The sequence below is a fragment of the Octopus sinensis genome, linkage group LG2, assembly GCF_006345805.1.
Source record: "Octopus sinensis linkage group LG2, ASM634580v1, whole genome shotgun sequence".
In the NCBI taxonomy this organism is placed as follows: Eukaryota; Metazoa; Mollusca; class Cephalopoda; order Octopoda; family Octopodidae; genus Octopus; species Octopus sinensis.
The window spans coordinates 177,324,747-177,347,519 of NC_042998.1; the positions used below are offsets into that span (position 1 = coordinate 177,324,747).

Consider the following 22,773-nt stretch of genomic DNA (forward strand, 5'->3'; position numbering starts at 1 on the left):
TGGGACACGCCAGATATTTTTTTTCACAAAAGTCCGTTCTCTGATGACGATGCTTATCGATAATAATGTGTAAGATTGCTATGATTCTTGTAGGTACCATAATTGTAGATGTTTTCATTTACAACTTTAGAACACCAACGATCAACACACACATACACATAAACACACAAAGCCTGCATCTTATAAACACAAATTTAGGTTTGGATTAAAAGCATGTGATGTAACTGGTTGTTGTGGTAGCTGCCCTAGGATATAAACTGTTAACATAAAAACACACACACATACCCATGGGAAAAGAATAACGCCCAAAGAAATTGTGAAAAACTTACCGACATATACTCAGCGTCGAAATTGATATTCTTTTATTTTGGTTCACAAAAATAATCCTACATTTTTAGCTGAGAAGAAATTTGAAGATTTAAACTATTTAAAATCTATCGATAGTATAATGTAGAATAAACAGCGTGAATTGAAACAGGAACTTCAACTGAACTGTCGAAAATTTACCTCTATTAGCTTCAAGGTTCATCCAAGACTGGGACCACGGGCCATACGTCCCCTGCCCAATTCAAGATCACAGCATACATGTACACTGCAACATAATTTCTTTTCCTCAACAAGCCCTGCCCTATTTAACATTGTCCCGAAAGAGATCAAAGAGGAAAAGGATCCCATCAACTTTAAACGGAGTCTGGATAGATTCCTTCAAAGAATACCAGATAAGCCACCCATAATTGGATACAACTCACCCAACAAGAACTCACTACTTGAATGGACCAACTTGACTTAAACAGGATTCCAATAAACCTATCAGGTGGTGCTATTAAGTTAGACATGGCCTGGACCAATCTCTGGTCGAAACATATCTAAGTTTATCTAAGTTAACCATCATCTTGAGAAGTTGATACTTATCTGTGCAGCATCATGGAATCTTTCTGTCCGCTGTTTCTCATTCGATTTGTGTGAGATGGGGTAACTACTGAGATGGCATGTAATAAAAATAATCGGATTAGAGTTTTATATAAACCAATCATCAAAGAAATATTAATTAATCAGTTTCTAATCTAAAAATTAGTTCATGACTTAACTTGCTTCGAGCCATATTGAAAGTGAATTATAACATCATTCACTCATCTGAAAATGAATATATTTTCCAATTTATATGTAGTAATGAGTAATGAGCACATATCATTGCGGATTATAAATCTAAATTAATATTCATAAGGCACCTTGAATTAATATTCATAAGGTGAACCATAGAGCACGTGATTCAAAAAGACGGGAAGTAAGATCATTTGATATGTTCAACCAGAAACATTTTATCTGATCCATATCAAAATTAATTTGCGTGGGTGTATGTGTGCGCGCACGCTCAAATATGGTTGCACAAATGTACAAATTTAGTAGTATTTGTGTATTTATGATTTTTCTTTTTTTTTTTTGTTTTTGCTTTTTGCTTTTGGGTGCTACTACGGTAAATATAAATCGTCACAAATAACCCTTACAAAACCAGTGTTCGTGTTTTGATGTGTTGGTCTAGAAAATGCAGATGCCATAAAAACAGCCAGATATGACGGGTCTGTTTAAATGGGGTTGGGCGTTCGGTAAATTCGGAATTTCAAGGATTTGTTGAAGAATCGGAAGCGTGGCCACATCTCAACCAGAGGATGAGAGATCTGTGGAAGGAAACTAAAAAGGAAACAGCGTTCAGCTTCTGAGGATCATTAACTTTTGTTAACAAATTTCACCTCCTCCCATCCCATAAAAAGACACTATTTCATCGATGCATTTTTGTTTCTTTATATCTCGAGGATGTGGACATTGCTCAAAAGATGACTGAAGAGCAAAGCTGAACATTCATAATGTATGTGACGTATTTAAACGTTCTTTGCTGGCAGATGAGTAATAATGGTTTCTAACTTAGGTCAACGCCTGCAATTTTTTGGAAAGTGAACATTAATCGATAATATCGACCCCAGTACTTGACTGGTACTCTTATTTTTCGTTACCGGCCGGATGAAATGCAAAGTTGATCCCTACGAAATTTGAACAAAGAACGTAATAAGCCAGAAGAAATATGGCTAGGCATTTTCTCTGTCGCTCTAACAACTCAGCCAGCTTACCACCTTGCAGACGAATAATATTTGCTTCACATTTGGACACAAGGCTGCAGATAAGTAATAATAATTGTGTGTTTGTTGTTGTTGTTTAGACATAGGTCAACTTTCATGGAGAAGATCCATGATTAAAATCATTCCTACTGTGACCATTTTCTTGTATGTCTAGGACTACATCAGCCAATATGATGGAATATGGCTGCTATTTCTAGTAGGTTCAGCGACCATGCACAGTCGCCGTCGTTGGCTCGTGCAATGATGTTTTAAAGAAATGCGTAATATTTTATTAATATTGTGTGACAATATAACTTGCTTTAATCAATTAATTAGAGCCTAAGGTGCTGCTTAATTAACTAGACTAGGGAAAAGGAGATTCCACTTGCACTTCCATGTAATACTGTCTTTAGTATAAAACCAATTAAATATTATAGCTATCTATTTAGAATCCAATAGAAACGGGTTGCGTCATTGATTGGACATGCAAGTATGGCTGAGTGGTTAAGAAATTTGCTTCGCATGCATGAGGACCCAGGTTCAGCCCTACATGGTGGCATCTAAGGCAAGTGCATTTATCATGGCCTCGGATTGATACAAGCCTTGTGAGTGAATCTGGATAGATGGAAACTGTATAGAAATCTGTTGGATGGAGTGTATGTATAATTTAAACACCCAGCCTTCTCATTCTTTCGTCACGCTGATTCTACCTGACAATAACGTTAAGGTAACACATTTCATCGAAATACTCAGCCACTTCTTATACTAATCCAATGAGAAGATTATCCAGTTGACTGAACAATTGGATACTCATACGTCGAAATCAGTCAGAGAAGAGAGGCCAGTGTAGGCATTTGTAGAACGACCGGGCGAAGGAGAGGTGACGAGAACGGCTCCTTTAGTACACCACACGGTCAATTATAATAAATACAAAAAGTATGAATGAGTATAGGTGCCAGAAGGAAAAGAGAGACACAACCGGTAGAATGTTTAAGAGAAACATTTTATTGATAGGTTAATATGTGTCTGTGTGTGCGTCATATATACATAATAATAGACAGGCCGTCTTGTATACAAAGTGTATGTGTACAAACATGGGTGTATGCGTGTGTGATAAGTACAGAGCATTGAAATAGTCTATAACAGGACGTTAGAAGAATGTTCAGACACAAGGATGATAAATACCAGTTCGTATCCAAGGTACACGATAGTTGTAGTGCTGTAACAAGAAGTTGAGGCTGCAATGCGGAACCAATTGAGGCACATATCGTGCAGGAAGCTGTAGCTACTATGCAGAGCCGGTTACTAGGTACAGAAGGTTCTCGCAGGTTGTATTGCTGTTAGCCATGGTGAAGTAATTCACAAACAGTGTTGAGATAGAACCTGTGCGAGGGTTGTTTGTTGCTGTGTACGTAGGGAGATGTTGTTGACGACGTTAAGACGGAGGCGAGAGAGAAAGAGACTGCCGTATGCTGTTGGACGAATGTTGCTGCGTCTTCATGTGGCTGCGGTGGTGTTGTCGCTGGAATTGGCTGTGTGCTCTGTGGTCCGTGGTTAGACCTCAGAAGGTCTAGAACTGAAAGTCGAAAGACGGTGTCGAAGCTAGCATTTTATACTGTACTATCGGCTCACCGGATGTTTGGAAGAGACTGTCTCACGTGACCTTATCAGGAGGCTGCGATTGGTTGAGTTGGATATTGGCACGCAACGGAGCAAGAGACAAACTGCGCCAATACAAACCAATCAGAGTAGTGGACAGAACAGAGTCCAAAAGGGTAACCGAAGGTTAGCTGTTATCTACTACGTCCGTATTCATGTATATATATAGTAGAGAGAGAGTCCGCTACACATTGATTACTGCAGTGAGTTCTTTGTATGCCGCTTATCTATATAAACCTGTACAAGCTAACCTACTGTTTTTGGAGAGTCATAAGGCACGCTTACGTGTCTCATAAAAATCAGCCTGCATCATAAGCACAAAGTTAGATTTTGATTAAAGACAAGCGATGGTTCAGGCGTTGTAGTTTCTGCCTTTGAAATAAAATATAAACATTTCTCTTATAAAAGTGTTTCTGAGTTAGTATTTCCGAAGCTAACAATGCATATCAATAGTTTATATGTATAAATCGCATGTAAATGCACATGTGAAAAAGAAAAACAGAATTCTGTTGTATATAAACTTGGTGTCCTGAACAAAATTAGAGAAGTTTTGCCATAATTAAAAGAATAGCTCCGGCAAGTTTTGAAGGAAAGAAATAAGTCGATACCACAACCCCAGTACTTGATAGGTACATTATATTATCAATCCCGGAGGGATGAAAGGCAAAGTTGGATTCGACGGGATTTGAACTCATGATGTGAAGAGCCAGAAGAAATAACACGAGGCGTTTTTCCAACGGTCTAATGATTCTACCAGCTCATCTCCCCCTTACCATTTCTATATTAATACCTATTTCTTTATTACCCACAAGGGGCTAAACACAGAGGGGACAAACAAGGACAGACAAACAGATTAAGTCGATTACATCGACCCCAGTGCGTAACTGGTACTTAATTTATCGACCCCGAAAGGATGAAAGGCAAAGTCGACCTCGGCGGAATTTGAACTCACAACGTAACGCAGACGAAATACTGCTAAGCATTTCGCCTGAGTAATTCAAATAGTAAGACATTGTTGATTGTGGTGGTGGCGGCGACGGAACGGTAACGTTGGTGTTAATAATGGTGAGTAGAGAAAGATAGAAGTAGAAGAAGGAAAAGAAAGGAAGGAAGAGAATTCAAAGAAGTGAGAGGCTTTGTGTCGTTATTGCATTTTTAGTTATTTGACAATGTAAAATTTGAGGTAGCATAATCCAATAATGATGAAAACCAAGGCACAATGAGAAGAATCACGTTTACAAAGAGTACATTGTTATGTGACGTTCTAACTGAATGGGAGTTTGGGCAGGGAGGTAACAATTATACAGTATTTCAGATAAACTTAAGTTCTATTATTTCGTCATTTATATATCTTTACCTGTAATACCCAGATTAAATATTTTCAATGTGTACGTTTTTATTATTTTACAATCATCATTTTTATTCTTTTTTTATTATGCTACCGCGACTAGGATGTAGAAAATGAATAGATATATTTTACTGCGCAAATATTAAAGGATTTTTTCTTAAATGCGATTATATATTTTGCCTGTCCTCAAAAACTTGAATAATCCTTTTGTAGAGTGATTTCATTTCTCATCTTAATTCATTCCATCTGTAGTAATTGATTCGATCGCCGATATTTCGAGCTGAATTGAGTTGCAAATTGGATTTGCTTTATATTGTATAAAATCCAAGAGTTTCTCTCAGTTTCTAAATTATGGTCTTGGAGAAATCGTCTTTATGAAAAAGATACGACCGAATGCAAGAATTTTTTTTTATATCATTTCTTGTGAATAAGATGTTCAACTTATTTAGAATAACAATATTCATGTATTATATATTAAACATAAATATAACTAATTGTGTAATTAAAGTTCCGGTATTTTGTCATTTACACACGAATGACTATTCGCATATTCTTAATACATCTAGGCAAATTCTGACGCAAAATATGCCGGTCGTTGTCGTGTATGTCTTAGAATAACTTCTCCCTTTTGTGACAGTTTTTTTTACTTTTTTGCTTACTTATTACGAAATTCTTAAAATTTCTACTCGGTGGTAATCAAGTATAGCACTATTTCATTCTTTTTAGAAACCCTCAACATGACGTAACCCGAGGTATATTAATTAAATATTTTATGAAATGAGACATTTCTTACGAATGGAAGATAATTACAGCCTGGAAAAAATTAATGGAATATGTGCATTTCTTTTACTTTATAGAACATTTAGTAGTTTAGCAATCACGAGAGAATAGAGAGAAAAATTCTTAGTGCAGCAGGATAACTATTTCCAGAGTGTACTACCTTAAGATAAGATTTTATAGTGGTTAATATTTTTCAACTACAAATGAAATTCTAATGTCGTTTTCGATTTCATAGAAGACATTAAGCAACTTTATATTTCAGATTTTATCGCTACTTACTTGTAGAGTATTTTTGATGAAAATGCTGTAATAAATATATTTATGTAACAATGTCAAGATCTACAAAACACTAAATATGTCGATAAATAAACAATACATTATAGTTGTTTTGTGAAATCAATCTAAATTCACAAATATTTTAGAATTTAACAGAATTTAACATAGTATTTTAGTTATAAAATAACAAAGAATGGATTAGGATTTTTTTGTGGTAATTAGTGGGATTTTACAGGGATGTGAACACAAAAATTTTAAATTATGAGGAGAGTCAGGACCTCCGATAAAAATCTTGCAAGGCTGAATAAGACGCTTTTGAGTTCCCAGCAGTCGAATCTGCAAAAAGTTCAAAGAGGTATGAGGTTTTTATTGGGAAAATCCCGTCAGATATTCATAAATCTTTCTTTTGCTCTCAGGGTCCTGAGCACTGTACTAGTTGAAACCACTCCATAGATATCCTAAAGAGAAATACGAATGTCAAGGGAAAGCAATTTTTTTTTAAATTTTACTTCAAGAAAGGGCGTGCCAAAATGGATGTGCATCTTACGAACTGATGCCTCATAAATAAAGTAGCTTTTCAAGAACGCGAAGTCAGGGTAACTGGACATGAATGTCGACCCTTTGCCAGGTAAGTCTCGGTGCATTCTAACGACAAACATCAGCGGTCACGTATCAAAATCTCAACTTTGATTAACTTCAGTTATACGGTTCTATTCCGATACCCCACCTTTCACTCTGTTTCATTAATCAAACATTTAATTGCACAACTTTATTGATAATTTATAGGTGCATCCTTTCTCAGAACTCTTGTTTCCATCTCTGCAGGACATAAATCATCCTTTGCATGTGTCAGTTTTATATCACGTTCTTCTTAGTGAGTTCTTCGAACAGAGCTTCAGAGAGATATAGTCAATTGTTGTACAGTAATATACTAATCGACAGCCAACGTTTTATAAGCCAGTGACCTGTCTTCTAACCTCCCAGACTATAAACAATATCAGTGCTATGTTACTGATTCACTCGCACTAAACGGTTCCATGATGAGTATGGTACAATTAGATGTAAACTTCCATCAAAACAAAAAACTTCGACGCATTTCCAACCCTTAGCTGAAACCGTTTCTGCATTTTTTATTTTCGAACTTCGATACTTGTGCATGAAATAAAAGGTTCTAAAACCTAATAACCGATTTGATGGTTTACTGAGGTTCAGGTCTGTAGGGCTAACTACATACATTTTATCAAGAAGCTAATGAAATTACGATAGCTATGAACAATAACTTGCAGCTATGAAGTATATAAATTCCATAATTCGATATACAAATATAGATTTTGTGTTACTACGGAACAAACATTTGAAATTTAAACAAAAAATTTAGTGAGGAAATGTAGTTAGCAACCACCACCGGATGGACCTGTTTTTTTTTTGTTTGTTTTTTTTTTCATCAAAGTAAACATTTGTAAATGGATTATTATAAGAGATTCCATGTATGTATAAAAGTGATTCATAAAGACAGTAAGCAATGGGCGATATATTACAGCAGATTAATGAATAAATTTCATATATGAAAACATAGTCTTCTATTGAAATTAATATCCGTTCTCAGTTTAAACATTGTTTATTTAACAGTATTCTATAAAATAAAATTGATAGCTACGGAATAACCTTGGGTGAACACCAATATGGATGAGAGCAAAAAGATTAAAAGGAAAAAAAAATTAGCGCAATAACATTTTGTAACAAAATGCTATTATTTTCGATAATCTCTATATATTGATTAGGATTTTTTTTTCTTTTATAATATTGATTTTAAACAAGCTTTAAATTATCAAAGCAATGTCTGAATTTACCGATTTTAAACCAAAGTAAAAAAAAAATATATGCATATATAAATAAAAGTATCTCTTATCGGTTATTGATTATTAAAATGAATCAATAATCAGACGATGTGAATTTGATTGCACGTATCGATCTACGAAATGAGTGAGTTGACAACATCCACTCTTGATGTCATTCGCAGAAATTGCAATCGATTGCTTTACTAACATCCATCAATTTCTCATAAACAATTATCGATCCTTTGATAATTAAACTAATCAAGCCGTACTGATAAAATACTGAAATTTCGTTGTGTTTTTATACCTTTTCATTATTCCATTTCTTTAGCTTTTTACTTTCTCAAATTTTATTCCAGGTTTCTCGGCAGAAGAAATCAAAGAAACTGCTAATTGCCACACATTCAGTCTGTTTCAACCTCATCAATATATATATATATAAACAAAATCGAACACACAAACACAAGGTGTGTGTTGTTAGTTCGTGGTTGCGTTTTAGTCATAAAAGAATACATTCTCAACGCGGCTGGTATTAAAAGCACCTGAAAGTAAATCATAGGCAAGCGAGACAACTCACATCAGGTTCCTTTTTTCGGAGCGACAGACATCGATGTTTTATCATTGTTTTAACTTTTCAATGTCGCGTTCCGAACAAGGCCATGCATGTACGTATACACACACACACTCACACACACACACACACACATACATACACACACACACACACACACACACACATACACAGGTGTCGGCTAAAAGATTCATTGGCTGACCGAGATACTCCCATGAAATGTGACGAAATGAGTTTTATTTTTCAGCATGATCCCCCTTGCGGCCCACACACTTCTTCCATCGGCATTGCAGTGCTTGGATCCCATTGATGAAGAAGAGTTCATCCTGTTCGCCAAAGAAAAAAAAATCATCAACAGCTAGTATGACGTCATCATCACAGCAATACAGGTTCCCAGCCAAGCGTTTTTTCATGTTGGAAAACAGATGATAATCAAACGGGGCTAAACCAGTAGAATCGTGAGTGTGATCAACCGGTTCAAAACCAGTTACGCACAGTAGCAGTTGAAAGTAAGGACATCTCTGCTGGAGCATTGTCCTAATGAAACAAGACTGCTTTCGTCAGTTTTCCTGAGCGCTTGGTCTTGATAGCCTTTCATAACTGCCTCAGCAAGCTGGCATAGTACTATTGATGATGCAGCCCTTTTAAATGCCTTTTGTATCCCAAAATAAAACTGAGGCAATCACCTTACCTACAATGAAACGACCCTGGCCTTCTTTGGAGCAGGTAACGAGGGGTGTTCTCATTGCATGGAATGTCTCTTTGTCCCTGGCTCAAAGTGATGAAGCCAACACTCATTCCGGTTTGGGAAACGTTTAAGGAAACCAGCTGGATGCACCTAAAACAATGTCAGATTTTCCCGTAATGTAATCATCCGGCTGCGTTTCCGATCAGGTGTCACAAGACGTGGCACTCACCGAGCAGAAATCTACGTCATACTAAGTTCGTTACGCAGAATATTCTCAACTCTCTCACGTGATATGCTAATAGCATTGGCTGTTTGATTTATAGCCAATCGCCTGTCGTGCATCAGCATGTGGTGAACACAATGTTTTCCTCAGTGGTGGCAGTTGAAGGACATCTAGATCTTGAGTCATCTTCAAGACCCTCTCTTTCCTTCCTAAATTCAGCTTCCATTTTTGCACTGTTGATTAAGCTGGAATATATATATATATATATATATATTATATATATATATATATATATAATATATATATATATATATATATATATATATATATATATATTCTTCTGTGATATGCTTCACTTGCATTCTTCAGTGTAAGAATGAATATCCCTTGCTTCGAATGCTTCAAAATCATATTCTACCTCCGCACTATACAGAAGTTTTGTCCATGCAAATTGAATATTTCAGGCCACGAGTTGTAGTTTTCAATAATAGAGCCCTTTGCTCTCATGCCTTCTTCAAGATCGTTAAGTTATCCTAATATCTTTTGAATGCTGCAATTATATCTTATTCTGTTACTACAGTTATACCTTGCTCTGAGAATAGAAGTACTGGTAGTGGGCAGAAAGAGCATGCACTTTCTACCGTTGTTATTGCTGTCAATCATACGGATGAAAGATGCGTTGTCCCAAATTAGCAGCGCCTTTTGGTTCATCACTAGAAAGTTTGAGGACATTTTCCTGGTATTTATGCACTAAGAGAATAAAATGTGAGAAAAAACAGTTTTTAACCCTTTGTCCTGTGTGCCACATGTGATACATGGGACACATTCCCCTGGCGTCCATGTATCAGAAATGATACACATTACCTATTTTTATCAGCCGCCAGGGTATCTTGGAATTTATTAAAAGAAAGCTCTAAAATACCCCCAGAACGTATGAAATAAGGACTAACTAAAAGTTTAAAGCAAACTTATGGTACTACTTTGGACAGGCAAAGGGTTAAACATATACATGCTGAACTTCGATTTCTTGGAATGCACTGGTAGCTGACGCATTAAGCCTCTCAGAATACTCGGTCGTACAGACCTCCTTACACAACTAATTTCAAATGGTGCATCTTGTCTGCGTTCGTACAAAGTTCAAAAATCTTAGTGAAACGCTTTATTCTTAAAAGCTTGGGTATGTCAGGGCAGTAATGACTTAAAACAACGTGTATAACATAATGTATACGTAGAACGGCACTGGCAGTAATATCTTGTCTCAGAGAAACTTTTCAAAATGACTTCTGCAATAAAAATCACGAACTCCTTCTCAACGTCAGCGGATCGTCAGACACAGTGTTTCGAACTCATTTAGACACCTCAGTGACGAACATAACTGTACTTCTGAGCGAAACCAATTCTATGTAATATAGAAACCGCTGAGCAAGATATTCACTGATTTGAGCTAAAGCTGACCAGATTAAAAATAAATCAATGTAAGTACCTTGCCAAAGCAACAGATTAAAATAACGATGTGTATAATAAATACGGTCGAAGCATCGCGTCTTTCAATCCGCCGACATTATGGGTGAGCTTCGTTTCTTAACACATCTATTTGATAACCAGCTTAACAGGAGACAGTTTAACAAAAGTTCACACACACACTCACTCTCTTACAGAAAAATCCAACAATCGCCATTGAGTAGAAGTTAAAACAGTCTTGATAGTTTATTTCCACTTAAAGCTATTAAACGTTAATATCTTGAAGAAAGTTTTGATTATACAAAATACACCTTTCTCTTTATAAATACATGGGTTTGTCTCTGGTTGAAGGATTTGATGAATCGTAAACTTAAGCTTCTTACGAACTAAGACTACGATCAGGGTTAAAATAAATCTAGTAATTTCACTAAAGTTAATATCTCTCAGAGATATGTATGCACAACTGCTATGGAAAAAAAAAGGAAAATAAAAATTAATTCCTCTAAGAGCTTTGCTGACACCCAAAAACATCTATTTTGAAAATATAAAGTTTCTCGTTTAAAATTTACTTGCAGAATTATCAACAGCTTGAAAAGAAAAAATGGTTATTTTTTTCCGATTTATTTTTATCTGTTAGTTACAGAATAATCAGTATCTATGACCTATTGAAAGTTTGATGAACTCGAAATTTGGTTTGGGCCTAGTAGATTGACATCTAGAGGGGAAAAAAACCACATGGGCAGGGAAGAAATTCTGGAGGTCACAGTTCTGAGTTAGAAAGGGTTATGCAATCTCTACTGCCGGATTTGGAGAGTAGGCGATACTTTAAGAGGGAGATCAGTGCACCCAATCTTGAATGGAAGGTGTACACAGATAGCTATTTCAGCAGGATAGAGGGAAGCCATTATTAGTAGCAGTAGAAAAGACATAAAGTAGATACACCGCATACGTGAACTAGAGGTTGGTGTGGGTCTTTACTAAGCGGCTAAATAGCATTCAATGGATGTAGTCTAGGATATTTGCATGAGAGCAGAAAGATGGTCACCAACTGGGCAGAGCTGGAGAATTTGCAGAACCTGAAAAGGAATCTTAACCTTCAGGGTGGTTTTGACGATGCTAAATACGCGAGGTTGCACATTGTAACTGTGCACTGTATATGTATGCAGGAATTCTTGTAGACGACTGTACCCTTGGTATATGTAACAGTAAATGTATCACTGTATAACATACAAAACAGAAGCAAAAACAAGGCTGGCACCGCTACAAACACTAACATAATACTTTGTTCAATCAGCAACGACTGTACTCTGAGTCTCTTCCTTGGCAGAGATCACAGAAGTAGGAAGATGACCAAAACTCAGAACTCCCAATAGAAAACAACAACTAGAACAACCACATCACCACCTCATAATCAAAACAAGTAGCTTGCTTACCAACCACATGGTTCCGGGTTCAGTCCCACTGCGTGACACCTTTGGCAAGTGTCTTCTACTATAGCCTCGGGCCGACCAAAGCCTTGTGAATGGTAGACGGAAACTGAAAGAAGCCCGTCGTATATATGTATATATATATATATATATGTGCATGGATGTTTGTCCCCCTAGTATTGCTTGACAACCGATGCTGGTGTTTTTATGTCCCTGTCACTTAGCGGTTCGGCAAAAGATACCGATAGAATAAGTACTGGGCTTACAAAGAATAAGTCCCGGGGTCGATTTGCTCGATTAAAGGTGGTGCTCCAGCATGGCCGCAGTCAAATGACTGAAACAAGTAAAAGAGTAAAAGAGTAAAGAGTATAATGAAATGACATATTCATAACGTCTTCAGTACTACTCTTTTACTTGTTTCAGTCATTTGACTGCGGCCATGCTGGAGCACCGCCTTTAGTCGAGCAAATCGACCCCGGGACTTATTCTTTGTAAGCCCAGTACTTATTCCATCAGTCTCTTTTGCCGAACCGCTAAGTGACGGGGACGTAAACACACCAGCATCGGTTGTCAAGCAATGCTAGGGGGACAAACACACACATACACACACAAACACACACACATACACACATATATATATATATATATATACTTATATACGACAGGCTTCTTTCAGTTTCTGTCTACCAAATCCACTCACAAGGCATTGGTCGGCCCGGGGCTATAGCAGAAGACACTTGCCCAAGATGCCACGCAGTGGGACTGAACCCGAAACCATGTGGTTGGTTAGCAAGCTACTTACCACACAGCCACACCTGCGCCTACATTCATGAACAAACACATATGCAAGGAAACCCCACTGCCACCACCAAAACATATCAACGCTCCAATATGGCCACAGCCCACTAGGTGGAACAAGTAAAAAAAAAGTAAATAAATGAATGAATAAAACAATTTATAATTCCAAAAGTTTTATTTCAATAATCCCTCGTTTTCTTGCTATAACAAATTCTAAAAGGCTTATTTTTTATTTAATGTGCTTGTTTTGTATCTTTTGTCTTCTGTTTTGTTTTGTTTTGTTTTGTTTTGTTTTGTTTTTCCTCTTCCATTTTCTATACAGTGTAATCAGCTTACATAAATATTTATCAACATCATTTATTTACTTTGTAACTGTTAAATATGAGAAAAATATCTACATCCTCAAAGTAGAACAACACTATTTCATAACAGGCGTTCTACTTAAATGTAATAAAGTACTAACAGAGTCTTTCAACGGTTTGAAATAATCGTTCCTCACATTGACACAAAGGCCACAAATTCAAACGGAGGAGAATATATATGATTAAATCAACCCCAGTACATATTTATTACTTATTTTATAGACCCTGGAGTGATTAAAGGCAAAGTTGACTCAGGCGGGATTTGAACTCTGTCAAGTCGTATAAGTGGATAATACTCGACAGCATTTTGTCTGGTTCTCTATAGATAATGTCATCTACCACCCTTGCCATTTTTCATAATAAAAATAATTTCTTAAATAGGTACATGGCCAGAAATTTGGGAGCAGGAACAGCTTATTATATTGCCCCAGTACTCAACTGGTACTCTCTTTATCAACCTCAGAAGGATGAAAGGTAAAGCTGACCCCAGCAAACTTGAACTTAAAAACAACTAAACACCACAAGGCATTTTGTCTGGCACTCTCCTGATTGTCATCATCTGCCTTTGTAATTAATAATAGCATCTAATTAAGTGCAAAGTTTTGCAAAGCAGACAAGAATCATCTTACTCATTGCACAATGCCTCACCTGTACAGGACTATGGACACATTAGCTGATACAGGAAACTCGCATCTTATCCACTTTGCCATAGCACTCTCCAGAAATAATAATAATAATAATATCATCAACAATAATAACAATAATATCTGGATTTGGTGAGAGAAATTATTAAAATTTTGGTAAATGCATGTAAATGTTATTCTTTTTGTGAAAGAAATATTGAAAGCAATACCAAAAACTAAAATAGCTGACATTTTTTTTTTCATTTTACAGTCCTTCAGAGCACACCCGATGTCATTAAACCTCAAACACATGCATCTATCATGTGATCAACATGGAATTAACGATGATGATTACTTGTAGTATTAGTAGTAGTAGTAGTAGTAGTAGTAGTAGTAGTAGTAGTAATAGAAGTAATAGTAGTAGTTTCACTCTATTAGAATTACTTAGTTAAAGAAATATACTTAGCAACGAGAGAATGTTTCCATGACTACACCATGTCTGGGTTCATTATTTTTGTGTCAATCATTATTAATTAATTGAAATAAATAAATAAATAGATAAACAGCCAAACATAACAACAGATGTCTGTTAAAATTTAATTAGTGAATTAAGTATAGAAAAAGGAACAAAAATACAAAAACAAACCATAACAGAGTACTCCCCTGAAAACTCATTAAGGTTTTACCCCACCCCTCAAACAAAAGGAAAAAAACATTACAGTACTCCCCTGAAAAGAATGATATTGGATTAAAAAAAAATATGAAAAACAAATTTGGTCTCATACCATGGACACCACAGAGTTTCTGTGATATCTATCACATTTTACAGATATTTTGTTAAATAACATAAATATAATGTTTCTTTGTATCTGTTATATATTCCCCTTTGAATAGAAAAATGAAAGGATTTTTTTTTCTTTTGTACCCACATTGCATTAACCCACAGCAGCTACAGGAAATTAAAACTACTTCAAGAAATATCAGACTCTCTCTCATCATATTATATATGTATATATACATATACACATATACAAATATATGTATACTTATGTGTGTGTGTGCATATATATATATATATATATATATACACACACACACATATATACACATGTATATATACTTATGTATATACACACGCATAAATATATACATACACATGTTTTTATATATATATATATATATATATATTATATATATATATATATATATTTATACACATGCGCGTATGTGTGTGCATGTGTGAACAGAAAGATACTCACACATACATCATCTCACTTCGAGAAAGAAAAAGTCTGAAAAAAAAATGAATAAAGACAGACAGAAGGTCATATATTTCAGTTAATCAGATTTATCCAAATCTTAAACTACTAGTTATTTTATTAACTCAGAAGGGTAAAAGGCAAAGCCAACCTCATAGGGATTTGAACTCAGAAATGTAAAGGAACATCACCAACGAACTTTGTTCAATGCTCTGCCAATTCTGCCATCCATCCGCTGCCTTACTAGTTATAAGAAGCAGAAGAAAAATACACAAAAAAGGAAAATCAGAGAAATGAGAGAAAGGGAGGGAGGGAGTGACTGATAAAAGCAAATCAGTCTTGAAGACTGAGAAGGTAAAACGTCTTCAAAAGACAAACATGTCAAGATGAATCAAAGTTGTGAGGAGAAACCAAAACAAATGAAATGAGAGAATGTGATAGGTGAGAGTGCTAAATTAGAGGGGAAACAATAGAAGACTGATGTCATTTCAAGACTGCCGGTAATCTTGCATGAAGGTTCCAAACAAACAGTAACTGAGATGAAATGGAATGCATTGTTATATCCCAAGACTACTTTGCAAGAGGAATATGAAAGGCATGGCTTTCATAACAAAGATCAGCATCAAGACACAAATCTCTGGTGATTCTCTCATCAATGGAAACTTTACAGTACTTTCAGACCACACTGAAATGGTATTTAAGTTACCTTACCCAGGCTTCAAAGGAAGTATGTAGTCGATACTGCAGTTAATTAAATAATTATGCATACACTTGAAGCTGTACAGATCTTTAGATAACTATAAATGGACAACCTGTCCACCCAAACAAGCGTTAACTGCCTTGTCAATGGACATTTGACAAAATGTGAAGAAAATATCAACCATTCAGCTGAAAGTTCATTACCTTATCAACAAAACCAACTCTGCAAATATTTTCCGCAAGAAATAGCATCTTACATAAAAAATACCAGAGATTTAGTTGATGTTTCATAAACACTATCATGTGTATTGATGAAGACAGTAACAGGCAACCTTGAAATAATCATAATAGTGAGTACCTTCACTTAGGTCTTATTTTTGTCAAATTTCTTAACGATTTGGGGATTATATTCAAAGAAACAAAACTGGACATAATCAAGATGTTTATACATTCTAATAACAAAAAGACTTTAAAATAAATTTATATCAATTATATGAAACGAAAATTTTATCATCATTATTATATTCTCAAGTTTCACTACCATTTCACCTGGTAAATAATATTAGTGGTTTCCTTCATTTGAGTTTGTATTGCATTTGTTGATGCATGAACTAAAAATGCCACATGAACAAAATGAGTTTAGAGTTGTTCCTTAAATTTTCTCATACACTTTATTCACCAACAAGTATGGAGCTAATCTTTTATTCATTGTCTAGTTTCAGTCATTAAACTGACCATTCTGGGGCACCACTTTCAGGGGTATATAGTTGAATACACTGACATCAGTGCAAGAACATTACTTCATCAACTTCAAAAGAGTGAAAGACAAAAGTGACCAAGAGAAAAATATGAATTTTCATGTCCTTATGCAGGGGACTAAGAAGCCAACCTTTTCTGTACTATTCAAATTCAAAAATTTTAGAATAATGTACAGCCAAAGTTATCATATATACAAACAGATTATCAAGAACATATTAAAAGAGAACACTCGTAAAGATGTTCACTTTTAAAAACCAAAACATGTGTGAGAGTCAAATAAAGGTAAACACATAAAGCTTATGTGTACCTCCATTATTAGGAATTTATAATGTGATATAAAGATGGGCAAATTTATAATGAAGATTCTTTGCAATGAAGAAAGAGAATAATACAATTTCAGTTTATTGAATATAGACCTTGGTAAAATACTGTTAAACAAGAAAGAGGGAGAGAAAATATTAGAAGGTGGAGGAAGAGGATAAAAAGACAATAAGGCAGAGTTTGGGACAATCAATGACAGAATTTTATCTCTCTTTATCAAATCAGATAATTGCAACATTTCCCCTACATGTGAGCACATAGGTTATGCAGGTCTATTTGGATAACAGAACCACTGGAGTGAGTCTGTGTGTGTATGTGTGTGTGCATGTGTGTGTGTGTGTGTGTGTGTGTGTGTGTGTGACATAACTTTAAATGTGTATGTTTTTATGCAAATACGTATAAATAAAATACACAATTCCAGAAAGTGGGAACCATGCCTTTTAAATACAGAGGTGTTTATGCTAAGAAACCAAATAATAAACAAAATAACCAAATAATTTGCATGAAGAATGAGAAACTGTACCACTGACACCTTTTCCAAAACCATTAACAATAAAAGTGTGATTCAGATTTCAATTGAGAGTCAAAAAACAAGTGTGGCTTGGTTTGCTAAGAACTTACTACTGCCACAATTTCTCCCAACTAGAAAAACAGCCTGTTCACTTCACTGAACCATATCCTCTCTAGTCTTATCAAACTTGCAAGGATGAGAGTCAATGTTGATCTCAAAAAAATGTGAACAGAGAACAGTGAGGTGCCAATGCAAAGCACACATAAAACTACCTTATCATTGTTTCCCCGCAAAGCTAATGGGGCGAAACATCACATATGCCTTTTACCAGTTCATAAATGGTTATGTTTGAAACTGCTTTGACTAAAGATCACAATAGTAAGGCAGTAAACCAGGTAGCATAAAGCATCAAAAGTGGCTCTTGACAGACTGTACTGCTATCACTGCTAATATAATTGTAAGAGCAAAATATATATATATATATATATATATATATATATATATATATATATATATAAAATATAATATATATATATATAAAATATAATATATATATATATATAAAATATAATATATATATATATATATATATATATATATATATATATATATATATATATATATATATATATAATATAATATAATATAATAAAATTTCCTCTTGTAACTTTGGTTTCCTTTTCAAGAATTAGGAATGTTCTAGTCAGGTCTCTCAACAGAAATAATTCTGCTGCAAATTTTAAAAAAATAATTACTGTAAGAAAAAGTAAGTATGTGTATTTATTTTTGTAGTGGTCTGTCTACTTGTATGTTTGTATGTCTATGTGTCTACGTGTGACCTCCTGTAGATTGCAGTAATGATAACATGAGAAACTAACTGTATGATAAGCAATGTTTCAGATTCATAATTCACCACACACACACGACATTGTTCACTTTCATAAGCATGTATACAACACTCTTATGTTTTCTGACCCCAACAAAACCAACAAAAGTGTGTGTGTGTGTGTGTGTGTGTGTGCGTGCGTGATTGAATGTGTGTGGGCGGATATATATATTTGATGGCTGGAAGTCAATTTCAAGTAATGCTATCACCTGCACCTTATTGGTATCTTAAACGTGGGTAGCACGGGTGTGGCTAATCAAGCCTGATAGGGACTTACGTTCTTTTGCACAGACGTGGCAATGATGGGTGCCTCTTGTAATAGTACAATACTGTTTTGGTGAATTTTTATATGACACACATTTTTTCCACACTCCTTGCAAGAAGAGATGCTGTATAATGCACACTTAACAACAACCCTGTGTGTGTGGCTTCTCTGGCGATATATATACACACACACAGACACACACACATACATACATACATACAGACAGACACACACACACTGGCATACACACAAACAGGTGGCTCTGTCAAAGCTAACAAACCGAAAACATCCAGATAATTGTTTCAGTTACAAAAACTTCCTATAAAGAACCTAATTAGAAAATGAAGACCAAAAAAAAAAAAATGAAAAATGAAAAAGAAATATTGGGACAGCTGCACATTGCAGGTGAAAATAGTAATGATCATATATATATATATATATATATATATATATATATATATAAGTTTAGTTGCCTAACTTTTAAATTTTCCAGCTGCTTAGTATAGAAGCCAACTATATTCTGCAATATAGATATACCCTAAAATACCCTGTTATGTGTAATATAGATAGATATACCCAAGGTAGCATGTAGAGTTCCACACAGCTCACTTCTGTGTTAGTTCACTAGACTCTGTTGTAGCAAGCTCCCTGAAAGTACAATAAAAAAAAAAGAAAAGAAAACATTCAATCATAAAGAATGACATGTAGAATTTTAAAAAGACATATTCTAATTTGGTATTGACAACTACTGTTTCTTTGTTTTCTTTATTTTGAACTTATATTTCAATTTCTGTCTGAAAATATTTTCTATTCATATGTAGCTGTGATACCAGTGCCATTGGCATGTAAGAGAACCATCCGAACGTAGCCGTTGCTAGCACCGCTCCGACTGGCCTCCGTGCCGGCAGCACGTAAAAAGCACCATCCGATTGTGGCCATTGCCAGCCTCGTCTGGCCCCCGTGCCGGTGGCACGTAAAAAGCACCATCTGATCGTGGCCGTTTGCCAGCCTCGTCTGGCACCTGTGCAGGTGGCACATAAAAAGCACCCACTACACTCACGGAGTGGTTGGCGTTAGGAAGGGCATCCAGCTATAGAAACACTGCCAGATCAGACTGGGCCTGGCACAGCCTTCTGGCTTCCAAGACCCCAGTTGAACCGTCCAACCCATGCTAGCATGGAAAACAGATGTTAAATGATGATGATGATGATGATGATTACCCTATGATACTCAGACCTGGTGAAAGTTTTCTTGTTTTATTTGTACACATGAATGTCACAGTTGGTTGACTCAGTCGAGTGTCAGATTACTGAACAACAGTTTTTGCCGTATTACATGAGATAAAGAAAACTCAACTTCAAATAACTGCCAAAGATAGGTACAATTGATGACAGAGTCACCATAAAACTGGTCAGTGTTTTGTTATTATTTGGCAGTACTTAGCTCTAATTTCCTCATCAGAACCAACAATAAGAAAACTACACTTTGACTCTTCCCTTTAGTCACTACATGAACATGAAATTCTTCAACCCTATGCATTATAGAACAATGCTTTTATAGTATATGAATATTTTTGTGTCTGCTTGTCATTAATAAATCAATCGTGAAATATAGCCAAGCAGTCTAACATATGTGCTGTATCTAGTTGTATTCCACATAACAGCTGCTGAGTTGCAAAATTTAAAATCTTGATTTTTCTGGTCACAAATCTAGCACCTATTAGGAAAAGCAGCCAAAACTCCAGCAAATCACAACCTACTATTTTAAACAGGGCATAAGATACTGAATAATGCAGTCACAGAAGCATCAGGTTGGGAATGCTTTTGATCAACAATAGGTCAACTCAATTAGAGCAGGCCTGAGGCTAAGCTACAATAACAAAATTACGATTTTGTTAAATCTAGCTCTTACTTTTTGAGCTCTACTAACACAGTAAAGAGTTCAACTAATACTGGAACAAGAAATCAAAAGCATTTCTAGTAAACTCAATATTACAAAGGAGGATTCCAGCACACGGGCATCTGTGGATACCCTAGAGAGAGTTATAAAAAAGAAAACTGACTTTATATTTACTGAATGAGACATTAAAAGATGATGATGATGAAGATGATGAAGATGGTGCATGAGAGGTCCAAAGAGAGAAAGAGAGCTACTATATATAAAAATCCTCCAGATTGGATACATTAAATATTTAAATTGTAGGTCATGATTTCTGCAATAAATGCAATTTGTTTTCCATTGCTATCATTAATTTTTTTTTTCTAAGATAATATTCAATATTCAGGATGGAAGACATTTATCTCAATAAAAAATGTGCCAGTCTCATTAATAGCATCATTCTACATGCAAGGGGCCATGGAAAGATTCAGGCAAGAAATATCCTTGCAAGAGCATATCTGAAAATGAGGTAATTTGAGAACGAAGCAAAGTGAATGAAATGATCATAGAATACCAAAAGCAAAAGTTCCACTGGACCAGATACGTTGCAAGGTTCACAGACAATAGGTGGACCTGTGAAGATGCCAAAATAGTATCCAAGACATTAGAAAAAGGTCACTCGGAAAGCCTTTACAATGATGAGGAGATGGCTTAGTTAAACGATTTAGGCCAAGATAGAAAAGAAGGGTTCAGTCAAGAAAGAACTGGAAGTACATAGTGACCATACAGTAGGCTGGTCAATACATTAAAACACCAAGAAGTAACTATATTATAGTTATATTACTCTCTTTTACTCTTTTACTTGTTTCAGTCATTTGACTGTGGCCATGCTGGAGCACTGCCTTTAGTTGAGCAAATCGACCCCGGGACTTATTCTTTGTAAGCCCAGTACTTATTCTATTGGTCACTTTTGCCAAACCACTAAGTGACGGGGACGTAAACACACCAGCATCGGTTGTTAAGCAATGCTAGAGGGACAAACACAGACACACAAACATATACACACGCATACATACATATATATATACATATATATATATACATATACACAACAGGCTTCTTTCAGTTTCTGTCTACCAAATCCACTCACAAGGCTTTGGTCGGCCCGAGGCTATAGCAGAAGACACCTGCCCAAGATGCCACGCAGTGGGACTGAACCCGGAACGATGTGATTGGTTAGCAAACTACTTACCACACAGCCACTCCTGACATTATATATCAAATTTTGTTAAATCCTAGTGTTACATGTAATTTTTCTTAAATGACAAGCAAAAATGAACACCAGAGGGTTATGCAATAACAAATTGCTGAATACACCGACATCAAGCATCTAAGTTCAATTCTGTCAATGTTCTGTACCAGGTTGACTTCAACCCAATAACCCAAGAATAGACAGAACATGGACATTTCCACCTAAACATTCTCATAAAACTCACCCTTCAGTAGTAGTAGTAGTAATTTGTTCTGATGCTGTATTTACAATGGGATTTTCTTCTGAAGTCGTCTCAGCACCAGGTGAAGGAATATTTTGTACACTATTTCCTGACTCTTCCTCTGTAGCTTTACTAGCTGCCGCATCATCATCCTTATCCTCACTGACAGATTGTTCATGTTTGTCACTAGCACCATCTTCCAATGTGGCGTCATGGGTGCTATCGACATGCTGCGTTGTCACATGTAACTGTACAGCCTGCTCATCCACATCAGGTGACGGCAATGATGATGCATTCTTAGCATTATCACTGTCTTCCTGAATCTGCATATGATATTTATATGTTGTTTCTGTAGAAATTATCCGCCCTGTGACAAAGAGAGAACAGAAAGTTTGTAAAGGTCATAATACAGTGGGGTAGTCACACAAGGATAATGATAAAGCAAAATATTCATGTAATTTTTTCATACATGAATTAAAATGAGCCACCAGCAACACATTAGTAATTAGCATTTTATAAAGTAAAAAAGCTTTGAAATTG

The 22,773-nt window shown here is 35.6% G+C and overlaps 1 protein-coding gene across 3 annotated transcripts in view; it reads right to left on the minus strand.

Moving 5' to 3' along the window:
• Positions 1–960: 960 nt before the first annotated feature.
• LOC115208779 (pyridoxal-dependent decarboxylase domain-containing protein 1) overlaps positions 961–22,773 on the minus strand; it is a 131,090-nt gene continuing 109,277 nt past the window's right edge. For 2 of the 3 annotated variants that reach the window (XM_036500474.1, XM_029777102.2), the window contains 2 exons: positions 22,237–22,600; positions 18,454–19,510 (listed from right to left, as the gene is read on the minus strand). In XM_036500474.1, the coding sequence (XP_036356367.1) occupies positions 19,468–19,510; positions 22,237–22,600 (407 nt within the window). In that variant the 3' untranslated portion in view covers positions 18,454–19,467. Of the gene's footprint in view, positions 980–18,453; positions 19,511–22,236; positions 22,601–22,773 lie in introns of those variants that run through there. The other variant, XM_036500475.1, reaches the window with a different exon arrangement.